The 16,571-nt window shown below is 37.2% G+C and overlaps 3 protein-coding genes across 5 annotated transcripts in view; all 3 read left to right on the forward strand.

The window, feature by feature from the left end:
• LOC135760447 (uncharacterized) overlaps nt 1–1,695 on the forward strand; it is a 35,553-nt gene extending 33,858 nt beyond the window's left edge. Inside the window, 1 exon segment of the mRNA XM_065274432.2 lies at nt 26–1,695. Within this exon segment, the coding sequence (XP_065130504.2) occupies nt 26–1,281 (1,256 nt within the window). The 3' untranslated portion in view covers nt 1,282–1,695.
• LOC135760399 (uncharacterized) overlaps nt 1–15,721 on the forward strand; it is a 91,122-nt gene extending 75,401 nt beyond the window's left edge. Inside the window, exons 2-4 of one of the 3 annotated variants that reach the window (XM_073814520.1) lie at nt 11,243–11,367; nt 11,452–11,815; nt 12,172–15,721. In XM_073814520.1, coding sequence (XP_073670621.1) covers nt 11,260–11,367; nt 11,452–11,815; nt 12,172–13,163 — 1,464 coding nt within the window. In that variant the 5' untranslated portion in view covers nt 11,243–11,259 and the 3' untranslated portion in view covers nt 13,164–15,721. Of the gene's footprint in view, nt 1–11,074; nt 11,368–11,451; nt 11,816–12,171 lie in introns of those variants that run through there. The other 2 variants (XM_065274376.2, XM_065274378.2) reach the window with 2 other exon arrangements.
• Nucleotides 2,433–6,761, forward strand: LOC135760402 (uncharacterized). Its single transcript, XM_065274382.2, has 2 exons — nt 2,433–2,789; nt 4,971–6,761. The coding sequence occupies exons 1-2, from the start codon at nt 2,549–2,551 to the stop codon at nt 5,975–5,977; spliced, it is 1,248 nt and encodes a 415-aa protein (XP_065130454.1). The 5' UTR covers nt 2,433–2,548; the 3' UTR covers nt 5,978–6,761.
• Nucleotides 15,722–16,571: the final 850 nt, after the last annotated feature.

The following is a 16,571-nucleotide window of genomic DNA, read 5'->3' on the forward strand; positions in this document are numbered from 1 at the left end:
TCTAATGGTGTTTGTTTGCTTTCAGATGAGAAGGGTGATTCATGTAGTGATGGAGAAATAACGTCCTTGACATCAAAAGAGCAACTTACAGTAAAAACATTTTCCTGCCTCACCTGTGGAAAGACAATGAGCTCGAGAGGATATTTAAAGAGACATGAAAGAAAACACACACAACAGAAACTCTTCACTTGCAGGAGATGTAAGATCAGCTTTACTAGCTTACAAGAACAGAGACGTCATTCAGAAGAGCACAGAAAAAAGCAGCAGTTTCACTGTCAACAGTGTGGGAAGGATTTTGACTTCTTATCTCAACTAAAACGCCACATGAGGACACACAGTGGTGAAAAGCCTTTCCTTTGCACCGAATGTGGCAAATATTTAAGCAGCAAACACAATCTTGATGCTCATAAGAGAATTCACACAGGAGAAAAACCATACAAGTGTCCTCACTGTAAGAAGAGATTTTCCTATGCATACTGTCTTAAGGCACATGCGTTTATACACACCAATGAGAGACCGTATCAGTGCAGTAAATGTGACAAAGCCTTTAGGTTTTTAGGCTCTTTTCAATCTCATCAAAAAACACACAGTGAGGAGAAACACTATCAGTGTTCTCACTGTGATAAACGTTTTTGTCAAAAAGTTCATCTGAAAGTCCATGAGAGAGTTCACACTGGAGAGAGACCTTACGTCTGCTCTCAGTGTGGTAAGGGCTTCTCTAATCCATATTATGTTAGACTTCATGAGAGAGTTCATACTGGAGAGAAACCTCATCACTGTGGTTTTTGTGGAAAGAGATTCAGTGTACATAGTGTTTTAGTAAAACACCAAAGAATTCATACAGGTGAAAAACCTTTCAAATGCTCTCAGTGTGAGAAGACGTTTACTCAGTTAAGTACCTTAAAATATCATCAGAGACTTCACACTGGAGAGAAACCTTACGTCTGCTCTCAATGTGGGAAGAGCTTCGCTGGTCTAAGTACTTTTAAAGTTCATCAGAGAGTTCACACCGGAGAAACACCTTACCCCTGTAGTGATTGTGAGAAGAGTTTCAGTCAACTGCCAAACTTGCTAGCGCACCAGAGAATTCATACAGGAGAAAAACGTTATAAATGCTCTCAGTGTGACAAGACGTTTACTCAGTCAGGTTACTTAAAAATCCATGAGAGACTTCATACAGGAGAGAAACCTTACGTCTGCTCTCAATGTGGAAAGAGCTTCTCTAATCCGTATTATTTTAGATTTCATCAGAGAGTTCACACTGAAGAGAAACCTTACTAGTAGTAAATCTCTCCACGGATCGACTAAAGTAGGATCTTTAAAGGCTCATAAAAAGACACATACTGAAGAGAAAAACAACACTTGAATCTCCAAAGCTTTGTGTTTATTCAGAATAAATTAACTGAACTTTCATGTCAATTGGAAACCAAAACTATTGTGCATGTTTCAGTGGATGTAGGTGTATGTTTTGATGGGAATAAGCCAACAGAAATCGTCTTGAAGAACTGATAAAATGTTATAACTTTGTACAGCAGTTTTCATATTATTGCTTCTTAGGATGAATAATTGTTTTGTTGTTATTTTTTCAATTTTCTAAGTAGCTTTAAATAAAAATGGTTATAGGTTAGCGACCTACTTCAAACCCAAGGATGATCTTGTGATTTCTTTCAGGTTAATGTCTACTATTTTTTAAAGCCATGTGTTAAAGTAGCCTGGTAGAACCATCCTCTGCTATTTTGCTTCGCTTCATAGACAGAGTACAGAAGCGTAATGAAATTTAGCGGAAGTACAAAGTCTGACGTAGTCAGGCTAGTGTTAAAGGGGTCATATAATGCGATTTGATAAAGATGTAAAATAAGCCTTTGGTGTCCCCAGATTGTGTGTGTGTGTGTGTGTGTGAAGTTTTAGCTCAAAATACCCCAAAGGTTAATTTATTATAACATGTTAAAATTGACACTTTGTTGTACGTGTGGTGTGGCAAAAATATGCTGTTTTGGTGTATCTCCTCTTAAATGCAAATGAGCTGAAGAAATGCAAACACTGATCGCCATAATGGTGATTTGTTGAAATTGAAACTCAATTGTGATATCAATTATTTTCTCTCTCTCTTTCTCTCTGCACTAAATGGAAGTGCCGTGGTTGGATAGTGGAGATTAAGGGGTAGTATTGTAATTGGACTTTCTACCTTCATCACAAAACGGCAAAATTCGAATGCCCTTATTTTTCACATGCTTGCAGAGAATGGTTTAGCAAAACTAAGTTACTGGGTTTATATTTTTCATATTTTCTAGGTTGATAGAAGGACTGGGGACACAGTTGTAGTATCACTTTAAGAATGAAAACATTCCTGCTCAGGCTCAGTACTTCTCTCTCTCCAGTACAGCAGGAGGCGCTCTGCAGCTCTTTAGTCCGCTGATAAACCCACTAAAGAAAGAAAGAAAGAGCTCGCGTGTGATGTGTTTGTGTATCCTCAGTGTTTTTCTCTCTTGAGTGTTTTATTGAGTGTAAACAGAGTCTTTTCTCTGTGTATTTTAGTGTTGATGATGAGATGGATGTGATGTGCTGTAAATCAGGAACTGATCAGGGCTTACAGGATGAGGAATCTACTGATCAAACCTCCACAGAGTCTCTGGATTCTGTCTGGAACGCTGGAGAACAGCAGCAGATCCTGCAGACCAAACTCAAGATGTGTTCAGTCAAACTGGAGGACAGCGGAAACCCAACAGAGATAAAAACTGAAAAAACAGAAGAGGAAGATTACAAAGATTATAATGATTTTCTTACGTCAGGTATGTGTCCTCAGTTGTTGTATTTTTGTACAATTGTAAAATGTGAGTACATTAGGGTTTAAGTTACAAACTCACTAACCAAAAGTACTAAAAAAATCTTAAGGGCTAACATCTTTAATGAGATTGTGACATCTTTTTGAGCAACAGGCATGTAGGCATTAAAAATGACACAAACAGTGCTTTATGTCATTCTAGTAGTGTCGCCTTACAATGTAGGAACGTGACAATCTGTCAGTTTGGTTCCTCTCGACGAAACTTCGGATTACCTCAGGCGACGTGCGGAGTAAAAACATTCGTGAAATTGTAATATACATTTAGTTTATTGCTAAACTACAAGTGAACGAAATTTCAATTAATTTAAACGACGCGCAAGGGTTGTTTTACAACACGTAAAATGGAAAACAATTGGACAAAATAAAGTGATGACTTTCGAGTTTCAAATGCCAGTATTTTGTTATTCTTGAACCCATAGACATGGTCTTGATTTCATTGTAAAGTTTTTTTCAAGCTCTTTCTATCTGAACAACTAGTTTTAGCATTTAACCATGTTTAACATTTTTGTCACATACCAATATAATGCAGCAATGATTATGAAAGTTTTTGTAAAAACTTAAAAAATGTCCATTTGACTCCTCTTTACAAAATAGTGGATTACTGCATTGCATTTCATATTTTGTCTTTGATCACTAGTTATTTTTGTCTATATTCTAATAAAATAGTGCATTTTTTTTTTAAACTGCGTGATTTATTTTATGTGCAATGCCACCTCCCCCAGATAGTAAGGGACAAGACAAAAAACATTGAATTAGGGGTGGGCAAAACAGGCTTTACTGAAGAGATACGCATGAGAATCGCAGGCGATTTATCGCCCATTCCAAAAATGGTAGTAGACCATAATTAAAAAAATATTTTTTTATTTTAAACTTATTTTTTTGGCATATTTTGAGTAATTGGAGCTATATTATGTTGTTTTATTTTGGTATAAATGTGGGATTCTTATTTTGAAAGCGGTGGCATACTTTGGCAGTCACGGATCACGGTTGTGAAAAGCATCACTGCACAATGGTTCATCAGCTCCTTAAGGGTGCTTTCACACCTGCCTTGATTAGTTCGGTTGAATCGTACCAGAGTTCGATTGCTCAGTTGGTGCCATAGACTGTAAAAAAAGATGGACGACGCGACGTTGCCTCCCACCATTGTAATGAATTGAAGCCAAAAATGTCCGACCACGGTCGCCGCCATGTTACGTAAAAACGTCAGTTTGGAGCCAAGGCATGCGCAGAAGGAATCGTCCGTGGAGCCAGAGGCAGAGTCGCGGTATCAAACTTCCGCGCGACCAATTCAACCACGCCAATCATAACGTCACGCCCCAGTTTCTATTGCATCAAATTACATGCTAAAATGAAACTTACCACAATAATGAAGACTTGAACATATACCAGCGTGATAAAAACTACTTCAAAGGACCAAAACCATCTTTCGGAAACTTTTATTGGAAGTGTAAATAATTTTTTTATTTAGAGCAGAGTCCCATTCGTTTGAATGGAGAGGGCGGGGTTTATGACTTGTACTGCAGCCAGCCACCAGGGGGTGATCAAAGTGCCAGAGGCTTCACTTTTCAAGGCTTATGAGGCACACCCGGTTGGTGCGGTTCGTTTGGGCAGGTGAGAATGTAGCAATCGAACTCTGGTGCGCACCAAGAGCGGACCAAACAAGCGGACTGAGACTCGGTACCTGAGATTTTGAAAAAGTGCAGAGATTATTAGCATTGCATTGCCGTCAGCCTTATACAACTGATTTAGTGACAGTAGGGATTAAAAAACAAATAGTCAAAATAGATAAGTAGTTAATGTACAAGGAAAAAGATAAGATAAACATGTGACAAAAAAGTTAATACAAAAAGTGCAATACTCAAGTGCTCACACCTACAAAGTGGCAATTTTAACATGCTGTAGTTAATTACCTGTGGGGTATTTTGAGCTCAAACTTCATATACGCACTCTGGGGACACCAAATAATTATTTTACATCTTTAAAAAAAATCTCATAATATGACCCCTTTAATTTTGATTAATGCTTGCTATCTGGGACAGCTACAATCAGCTACAGCTACTTCATTGTTTACTTCATTTCCTTGTTTGTGTAAATAAAAGTGAATTTAATTGTTTCATGTTACTTTCAGATGTGAAGAGTGAATTATGTTCGGATGGAGAAATAACATCCTCAACATCAGAAGAAGAGAAACACACAGAAGAGAAACTCTTCACCTGCACCAGATCTAAGACCAGCATTACTAACTTACAAGAGAAGAAACTTCATTCAGGAGAGCACAGAGAGAAGAATCCGTTTCACTGTCAGCAGTTGTGGGCGAATTTTGACTTTTTATCTCAGCTGGAAAGCCACATGGAGACACAGAGTGATGAAAAGCCTTTCTGCTGCACTGAATGTGGCAAATATTTCAGCAGCAAACAAAGTCTTGGGCTTCATCAGAGAATTCACACAGGAGAAAAACCATACGAGTGTCCTCACTGTGAGAAGAGATTCAGCCAAAGACATCATCTGAAGACACATATGTTTACACACACCAATGACAGTCCATATCAGTGCAGTGAATGTGGCAAAACCTTTAGGTATAAACGTTCATTAAGATCACACCAACATATTCACTCTGAAGAGAAACTGTATCAATGTTCACACTGTGAAAAGCATTTCGGTCAGAAATATCAGCTGATAGACCATGAGAGAATTCATACTGGAGAGAAACCTTACGTCTGCCCTCACTGTGGAAAGAGCTTCTCTAATCCATCTAATTTTAGAGTTCATCAGAGAATTCACACTGGAGAGAAACCTCATCACTGTAATGTCTGTGGGAAGAGTTTTAATCAACGTGAACATTTAGTGTCACACCAGAGAATTCATACAGGTGAAAAACCTTTCAAATGCTCTCGGTGTGAGAAGACGTTTGCTCGATCAGGTCAGGTAAAAGTCCACGAGAGAGTTCATACTGGAGAGAAACCTTACGTCTGTTCTCAATGCGGGAAGAGATTTACTCAGACATCTACTTTGAGAGTTCATGAGAGAATTCACACTGGAAAGAAACCTCATCACTGCTCGATCTGTGGAGAGAGATTCTCTCATTCTGGAAGTCTTCAGAAGCATCAGAAAACACATACTGAAGAAAAAACATAATGGAAAATTCCCTTCTCTCATGTTGGTGAACAGAGGAGCACCTTGTCAACAGGCAAGGCAGGCCACTGCTTGGAGCCCCGAGCTGCTAGGGGGCCCCCGAGATTGTTTCTCAGTATAAATCCAACCCAGGTGGATAACTTGGCAGTTTCGAAAATGAACAAAGCGATGAATGGGTGACGTTGTATCGTTCAGTAGTGCTGTCGCAGTTGATCTGTACGAATCATGGCCCACGGTTCGGCTCGCTTGTCAGTGAACTACGGCTCTGTGTAGCAAATGCCGCTCCATCTGAAAGCAGCTGATGGCAATTTACTACTTATTAAGGAACCGGCTTTACTGACGTGATGAGCTTGTAAATCGCATGCGATTAATCGTGCAGCCCTACATCTTTATTTTATTCAACATCACTTTATCTCTTGTCTGCTGTATTTCCCTTCATCGCAAATAAGCAGAGCTGATGAGTTAACACGCTTGAGTTCAGCACCACAGATATAAGAGCTGGCAAAGCCACTGGACACTGAAAGTGAAGGTTTACAATAAGTTTTGAAACATCTGGTACTGTGTGACTTCTTTTTATTTCTGTTGTTTTTATTCTTATTTTATTCTTATTTTTAACTGTTTTTTTCTTTTTAAATCACATTTATTGTCTTTTAATTGATATTTTAAATTCTCATGTATTTTTTGTGTCTCTTATTTCTACATATTTTTTTCCTCTTATACATTGTTTTCTCATTTCTATGTAAAGCAGTTTGAATGACCTGTGTATGAAATGTGCTATACAAATAAACTTGCCTTGCTAGTGACTCCTTTTTCATGTCTTCTAGCGATTAAAAAAATAACATGACTTTGCAAACAATATTTTTGAAAAATATATTTATCTGGCATTCCAAATAAACTGTATAACTAACGTTAGGGGAACGTTTTGGGAACAAAAAAAATGATTTTAGGAACCAAAAATTGTTAGCTGGGCTTAAGCTTATATCTTTAAAATATAAACAAGTCCAAATGATATATTTTTTGATGTACTAGTTTTTGTGGTCAAATGTCTGAATTTAATTGTTTTTGACATTCATAGGTCAGATTCTTCAGACCATTGTGCAAAACACTCTGCATTGATTAGGGCCAGAATCAACAAGGTTTAAAGGGGTCATAGCGTGAAAATCAGACTTTTTCCATGTTTAAGTGCTATAATTGGGTCCCTAGTACTTCTAGCAACTTAGAAAATGTGATTAAGATCAACCCAGTAATTTTGTTTGGGTAAGCCATTTTCTGCAAGCGTGTGAAAAATTAGGTCGTTCAGATTTTGCCTGTTTTGTGAGGTAGGTAGCAAGGCAAATTACAATAATACCGCGCCCTTTATCTGCACTATCCAACCACAGCACTGCCATTTAGTGCAGAGAGAAAGAGAAAGAAAAGAAGGACTTGACAGCACAATTGAGTTTCAATTACAACAAACCACCATCATTGTGATCAGTGTTTGCATTTCATCAGCTTATTTGCATTTTAAATGACACACCCAAAAACTGCACACTTTTGCTCAGGCCTACAAATTAGCAATTTTAACGCCTGTTTCACACATACTCCGTATGCAGTGTGTTTGCGGTGCGTAATTTTTTACGTAGCCATGTTAACAGGTTAGAGCTTTCACACAGCATACGTATGCAGTCCGTCCGGTCCGTTGCAGATGCGGTGCGGTGCAGCAGTGCTGCGATCGTTTCGGCAGCGAGTCTATTTTTGCTGTACAGCACGCAAGCTGCACGCGCTGATTTAAAGTGATAGCACATGTTTTGTAGTCAGAATGAACACGGATTTACACAAAAATGCAGTAATTTCACTCTAAATGGATGTAAATAAAGTTTTTCAGTAGTTTTTTCTATAATCTTATTTGTTTAATCCCAGTATGAAGCAATTAAAGCAAAACACCACGAGTTGAAAAATGATATATATAACATCTTGTTAAACCGTGTTTATATACATGCATATACATAAAGTATGCTATTAATTTTACCATTGTTTAATTATACTGACATAGTCTTTTAGTTTTTATTTGTAATAAAACAACAGTAACCAAATTTATATTGTCTCATCACAATAGGGAATGTGGAGTTGACGTCACGCCGTGTGGCATTATGAGTAATCCGCCATATTTGCAGGATCGCCTCCTATCCCGCTGTATTGGAGTTAGTGTGTTGGAGGTTGTTTTTGTATTTTCTGTCGAGATTTTAATAAACTTCGATATGTTTGGTCAGTACTGCTCGATCAAGAACTGCCACAGCAGGTCACACGATCGTTCAGGGAGGAAACTGAACAACGGAATACGTTTTTTCAGCTTTTATTTGGGGGAAGCCGGTGGAGGAGCTGACGAAAAGACGCCGGATCGCGTGGTTTGCCTGCCGCAATCAGGAGAAAAAACTTTTACTTTTAAAAAAAATCCCTGCATCAGCGAGAGTGTGTTTGCTGCATTTTCAGTCATTCAGTAATTTGTGATTAATAAAAGCAGAACCACTTAAATTGTCTTGTTTTTATGCTAACACTGTCAAACTAACTTGTAAATGTAAATTATGTAACGTTATTCATTCATTTCTGATCAACATAACCACAAGAGTTATAAAAATAAATCTTTAGACAATTTTGACGATTATAACAAATATTTTTTATTAAATGCAACTGCTCAAACCCACTGCTTGTGACTTTGAAATAACATAACGTTAGCTGAATATTTAGCATTTTGTTTGTTTTAATAACTTGGCCAAGAACAGAAGTGCCATCTTATGAACATGTGTTGATTCATTGCACAGAATAAAACTGATTTTTTTTATAGATTCATTAAGATACGTATACATTGTAAGTAAATGGCATATATCTTTTAGCTGGTTTGCCAACCGTCATAAAACTCCGAAAGAAGAATGTCATCTTACTATGAGCTTGAAGGGATTTATAGCTCTTAAACTCCTGCAAAGTGTATGCACTCAATCCAAAAACAAGGTAATAATAACAGATATGTGAGCGGAGGTAGTGCGTCTGGATCCGTAATCCAGTCATGGGCTGCTAAATCATATGGATCTGTTGTTTATTTGTCCAAATAAAGTTTTTTGGCAGTATCACTTAGTTTCTCTCGATAGGGTCCCTTCTCTTTTTCTTTCAAACTCCTAAATTTCTTCGGTTCTTCTTCAAGTTTACCTAGTTTTAGCTTAACACACCCACAATTAAATGGCATAGCGGTCGGCGGTGCCTCTAAACATGGCGCCCACGTCCCATAATGCAACACTGCGGTGACGTACATTAACAATCCCTATATCCATAACCATAGATTTTTTTGTTAAACTAAGGTAATACGAATCATAATCAATCTGACAAAACCGTTTTGTCAATAGTTAAAATTATGGTAAATTTTTCTAAGGAGAACTATACAAAATGATCTGTTTGAAAGACGGGGAAGCGCACCTGTCAATCAGCGCTATTATAACAGAGCGAGGCGAGAGACGAACGTGCTCAGTAACGGGAGTAATATGGAATAATGTGTGGATCTTGAATGATTGTAAGAATACATTTGCTTTAAATATAATGTTTGTCATATAACGTTTTGGGAGATAATAATGTTTTTTTCCAATTTTTATTGATCTTATTTAGACTTGTTGCAGTTATAATGGCGTATTTACCTCAGAGTTTATTTAAGTAATTGCTGTTTTTCCGGTAATAATAATACAATTTGCATGTCACTCTTGCTTCCTTGTCTGTTTATTCATGTCATTATGCTGTTATTTTAATTATGTGAGAATATTTCTTGCCATATGAGACGTTCATTGCCGTTATACAAATACTCTCGTCTATTCAAATATATAAATAGTAGGAAATGTAGCCTATAATGTAACCATGCCTGTCACCTATATTTTCTCTTCAAAAGTTATAATGCTAATTTATATTTATGATATATGTGGAGATAAATAGACCTTTGATACATTCATGTGTCCTGACCACTACACTAGAGATTTTAAACATCATAACTAGTCTATCAAATAATATCTAAAGTATATTGTTTTGTGAAAAAAAAAAACACAGCAGGCCATTATATTGTTTATTGATAAGGCGGTTTTCAACAGAAAGTGTCAATCACATGATCATTTGATACGCAGAAGCAGCGGTTAGCAACGCACTGCAAACGGAGTATGTGTGAAAGCACAACGGATGCTTGACGGATCCCACCGCATACGTACTGCAATACGCAACGCAAACGCACTGCATACGGAGTATGTGTGAAACAGGCGTAACATGTTTAAATAAATTAGCTGTGAAGTATTTTGAGCTAAAACTTCACATACACACTCTGGGGATACCAAAGATTTATTTCATATATTTAAAAAACTTTATAATATGACCCCTTTAAGATATTCAACTTGTGCAGTAAGTTCAAGTCATCAAACACACATATCATCCATCTAATGTTACACAAGTGATATAACCAAATGTTTTTTAACGGAGCTCAAAGGTGCCAAGTAGCAGCTGGTATATTTAACCCCGTCATCCTGCACTTTGCACCAAAGCACACTGGGTTCTCGTTCCTTGGGATGTATAGCAGGTAAATATTTTATGGTGAAAGAATGTGCACTTTCGGACACTAATGCACAGCAGCCCATCTTTCCTTAAATTTGCAGTAGCGAATTCACTAAGTCCTGTCCTCCTTAGTTACTGTTGCTACACCTGTCAAGCTTTCGCACCTAGTAAGTCTATAACAGTATGCACCGGTGTCAGACATTCCCAAGGAGATAATTTGTGGTTTTTGGCAAACAGGTGAAATATCTGAATTACTGAGCGACATTTAAAATGCAATCACCAAAATATTTCTCAAGAAATGAATAAGCCATTTCCATAGAGTCTAAACGGCATGCAAACTCAAAATACACATAATAAATTTGGTTACATCTTTATTAATTTCCAGTTTTATATAGTATATCGATGGTTTTATATTTAGATTTTTTTCAGTCCCCTCAACGGCTCCGTAATAACCACACACCGTAAAAAACATTAACTTTCTTGTGTAATGAATGTGAGATGAATGAAGTGTTGAGCGTCTTCTCTCTCCAGTACAGCAGGAGGCGCTCTACAGCTCTGTAGTCCGCCGATAAACCCACTAAAGAAAGAAAGAAAGAAAGAAAGAGCTCGCGTGTGATGTGTTTGTGTATCCTCAGTGTTTTTCTCTCTTGAGTGTAAACAAAGTCTTGTCTCTGTGTATTTTAGTGTTGATGATGGATGTGATGTGCTGTAAATCAGTAGGAACTGATCTGTCCATGCTGGATATTGATGATTTCATCACAGAAATCTCTCAGCTGAAGAAAGAGGTGGCGTTACTGGAGACAAAGCTGAGGTTAAGAGGAGATGAAGGACTGAAGAGAGAGGTTTGTACAGCTTAAACATCCTTTACCTGAATCAGACAACATCAAATCATTTCTAATCTTACTCTCTGTGTGTTGTGTTGTGAGGATGTGGATGTGGTTTGTTGTGAATCTTCCACACAGGACTCCGAGCTCAGTCTGACTTTACTCTGTTATACTGAGTCAAAGCCCACAGACGCTCAGGACACTACAGTGTGTGACAGTAATCAGGGCTTACAGGATGAGGAATCTACTGATCAAACCTCCACAGAGTCTCTGGATTCTGTCTGGAACGCTGGAGAACAGCAGCAGATCCTGCAGACCAAACTCAACATGTGTTCAGTCAAACTCATCGACTGCAAGAACCTCGTGATGGAGACAAGAAGAGAAACCACAGCAGAGGAAGATCACATTGAGGAAGATGAAGACAATCATCATGATGATGATGATGATGATGATTTTATTCCTTCAGGTATGTTTATTTTATCTGATGTTTTCTATAGGTTCACAGAGGAGGTTCACATGTTTCTTCTCTTAATTGTATTTTCATGTCCATCATAATGATTGTGCCTTTCATCTTTAAGCAAAACACAGTGATTACACGGTGTTATTTATATATATCTGCATAACAGTAATCGCAAACTAATCGTTTGCAGACTAAAAGTTTTTGTTTACATCATATATGTGTGTGTATAATAATTACGTATACATGTATAATTTTAAGAAATATTTGTATACATTTTTATATTATATATAAATACTTAAAATTAAAAAAAAATATATATACATAATCTTAAATTGTGTAACATGTAATCACGTGTCTTCCAGATGAGAAAAGTGATTCATGTTCGGATGGAGAGGCATCCTCAACATCAAAAAAGCAGCAGACAGCACAAACGCTTTCCTGCATCACTGGTGGAAAGACGTTAAGCTCACAGAAACATTTAGAGAAACTCTTCACCTGCACCAAATGTAAGATCAGCTTTACAACCATAGAAGAGCGGAAACGTCATTATTCAAAAGTACACGTTGTAAAGAAGCAGTTTCACTGCGAGCAGTGTGGAAAGGTTTTTTTTACAACAACTGGTTCTATAAACCTCCATATGAGGACACACAGTGGTGAAAAGCGTTTCCACTGCACCGTATGTGACAAATATTTAAGCACCAAAAAAAATCTTGAGGTTCATAAGAGAATTCACACAGGAGAAAAACCATACAAGTGTTCTCACTGTGAGAAGAGATTTACAGTCTTATCAGGTTGGAAGAGGCACTTGCTTGTGCACAGTAATGAGAAACGGTTTCAGTGCAGTGAATGTGGAATAACTTTCAAGCAACTATTTGGTCTCATATCACACCAGAGAATACACAGTGAAGAGAAACTCTATCAATGTTCATACTGTGATAAACCTTTCCGGCAGAAAGCTCATCTGATACGCCACGAGAGAGTTCACACTGGAGAGAAACCTTTTGTCTGCTCTCATTGTGGAAAGGGCTTCTCTGATCCATCTCATTTCAGAGTTCATAAGAGAGTTCACACTGGAGAGAAACCTCATCACTGTAATGTCTGTGGGAAGAGTTTTAGGCAACTGGCTACCTTTCTAAAGCACCAGACAATTCATACAGGTGAAAGACTTTACAAATGCTCTCAGTGTGAGAAGTCATTTGCTCGATCAGATGTCCTAAAGACCCATCAGAGAGTTCACACTGGAGAGAAACCTTACGTCTGCTCGATCTGTGGAGAGAGATTCGCTTATTTAGGAAGTTTTCAGAGTCACCAGAAAAAACATGCTGAAGAACAAACTACACCGAAATCATCATAGCACCTTAATGTGTGAAAGTCTGTCAAATCCTGAGCGTTTTGTGCCAGTAGAGGCATTTGTGTTTTTTTGCTGATATCTTCTTTTACTTCTTTGTTACTCAAGCGGTAGAGCATTGCGTTAGCAGGGCAAAGGTTTTGAGTTTGGTTTCCCTGTGAACACACATACTGGTGTTGACCTTGAACGCAATATAATTCACCTTGGATAAAAGCATCTGCCAGTGCATGAATGAAATAAAGATGAAATATTTCAATCAACTAGTCTATTCGATGACAAAAGGCTTACACAGTAATTCCGATTATAATAAAAAATATTTTGTTTCATTAATTGTGTATGTTCACGAATATGGTTTTGCAATTTCTAGGCAAAGGGTGACTGCACTTTAGATGCTAAAATATAACAGTTTTGATTTATATCAGATGCTTTTACTTACCAACATCCCCACAGTAACATTTGTGTTATACCTAGTTTGTATGATTTATTTTTAAATCATTCTGGTGACTACAAGGAGCGGAGCACCCCACAGTTTACAAAACGCACAGGGTTTAATACATCCTTGTTTTTCAAACACCTTTCTTACAATTGATTTGAAACAGATAGCCTATAGAGCCAGTCACAATAACCCAAAATTTATAAACTCATACTAAGGTCAACATATCAAGGAAGCACAACCATCGATGCACGGTACCATTGAAAAACCAGTAAAACCTTTCAAAACCTCTGCAAGACGGCAACAGTTAAAGGTGTCATATTATGAGATATTTTTAAGATGTAAAATAAATCTTTGGTGTTCCCAGAGTGCGTATGTGAAGTTTTAGCTCAAAATACCCCACTGATAATTTATTAAAATCGCAAGGCCTGAGCAAAAGTGTGCCGTTTTGGGGTGTGTCCTTTAAAATGCAAATGAGCCGATGAAATGCAAACACTGACCACAATGATGGTGGTTTGTTGTAATTCAAACTCAATTGTGCTGTCAAGTCCTTCTTTTCTCCCTCTTTCTCTCTGCACTAAATGGCAGTGCCGTGGTTGGATAGTGCAGATAAAGGGGGCCGTATTAATGTAATTCACAAAACATTTTTCACATGCTTGCAGAAGTTACTGAGTTGATCTTTATCACATTTTCTAGGTTGATAGAAGCAATGGGGACCGTATTATAGCACTTAAACATGAAAAAAGTCTAATTTTCACGCTATGACCCCTTTAATAATTATTGCTTAAAATCAAATAATAAACTTAAGGCGATACTATTGGGATTAATCTGCTTTATTTGTATATATTCTTTCTATATTATTGCAAGAAATGTTTTTTCAGAAACAAAGTAGGCTACAGTACAGAATATATACAGTACGGACTAATTAAACCACGTTTCCATGTCCTCCCATGTTTGCTCAATAGTTGTTTTAATTTAAAAAAAGCAAATAATTTTACTAAACCCTCTAGTGCGCAATAAGTGAGGTAATAACACCTTTATATTCATTTAGCATAACAAAACTGGACAAATGTTGTGGGTTATGCGTTTATAATGGTATACCTGCCTGCAAAAGAAGAAACTGCTGCTAAGTGTCTAGGTCTCAGAGGATATAGCGCCACATTCACGCGATGAACTAAATGCATCGCCATGGAAACTTAAACATTAACGGTCAATTAAAAACTGCCGTTAAAAAATTCAAACACTGCTGAAAGTGAAATAATGTTTGGATAGATGTTCACGTTTAGAATAATATCTGGTTTAATTGAAACCCACCACAGGGTGTCTGGTAAGAGACTTAGTCAATTGATGTCTTATTTGGTAGTAACCCATTTAATTGTCACCACAACAACTCAAGCTTTGGATGAGTATCCATACACGTGTGTATATGTGGTCTTTCTATAAACACAGAAAATGCACGTAAACATAAGTTTGCGGATAATAACAATTAACTTGCAAATAATATGAATAATTGAAGATTAACAATTAACATTGCATTCATAACATTAGTGTAACGCTAATGCTGGCTACTGTATGTCATATGCATTGCTATAGTTTAAATATTAAACACTGAACAGTGACATTATACACTTTTGCAGAGGCTGGCAGGTGGTTTAACAACGGTGCGCTGTCTGGGCATGTACCACGCATATGCGCATGCGTTTGTTTACTCTGACACATAAAACGATGATTAGTATCCCAGTTTACATCTTTGTAACAACAATTTAAATATAAGTGTTTTTGTAATTTTTATACAAATATTTGTTTTATCATTTGTCTGACAACTATATAAGTTTGGTTTTGTTATTAAAGAAGGATAATGTAAAATACAATGATACAGAGGACAATGAATTTTAACATCCTTCAGTATATTTATACAAGAACACCCATAAAATATACCCTCCCCAGGCAGCATGGATACAAAGAAAAACATAATTCCTGGTTACAGAAGCTTAACAAATACAATAAAATTAGGACCTGTGCATGGCTAAGCTTGGTTTTGTAACCTGTAGCTCTGAATCCTTGATGTTCATTTCCACTAAAGTCTTATCAATGTACCTTTGTCTTGAAATAAAATAAAAACGATTTATGAATATATTTTTTGGGCTTTGAGGACTTATAACTGGTGTTTTTAATCACTTGGCCATTACCCAGCCAACATTTCTTGGTGGGGCCAACATAGGCACCATGTGGGCTTGAAGTATGGGCCCTAAGTGGGTTTGTCTGCGGCTTCCATGCTGGTCCCATCTGACTTGGTCCACATGAACCTTCTGTGAAAAACCAATGTGGACTAAACAAAAGACAAGTATTGGTGTGGTTGGGTTGAAGAAGTGATGAAGTTAATTAGATAATGAAGAGATAAATGAAGTGATGATTGACCGTTAATTATAAACACCTGGTGTTAATAAAAAGGATCACTAAGAAAAGACCAGCAGAACCACAACAACTATAAAATAATTAAATAAACAGTTCTTGGTGGAGCCAATGTAGACAGCAAAATCCCCAGTGTTAAATTAATGCTGCTCAGTGTTTGTATAGGTCCACACTACAGAGTGTTAAACCCTGAAGCATTTTACATCTTCATTGTAAAGTAATTTATTAATTTAAGTTTAGGTGTTGGCTGTTGCATTTAAAGTCGTCATTATGGTGATTCAATTCAATTCAATTCAATTTTATTTATATAGCGCTTTTCACAAAAGTCAATTGTTTCAAAGCAGCTTTACATAAATAGAAGCAGTGAAAAGCACAGAAAATGACAGATAGCACAACAGAATACATGATAGCATGAGCAGTTAAATTTGCTGCGGCTATGACTCAATATTATAATTGCACGTATTACTAAAGCAACGTATAGAAGAGGAAGCTAGGTAAAGCCCAAAAAGGCTGCCTCCCCGGGGTGAAAAACCCCCTAGGAGAAAAAAACCCCCGTGCTTTTATCCGAG

This window comes from Paramisgurnus dabryanus, chromosome 4 (genome assembly GCF_030506205.2).
Source record: "Paramisgurnus dabryanus chromosome 4, PD_genome_1.1, whole genome shotgun sequence".
NCBI lineage: Eukaryota > Metazoa > Chordata > Actinopteri > Cypriniformes > Cobitidae > Paramisgurnus > Paramisgurnus dabryanus.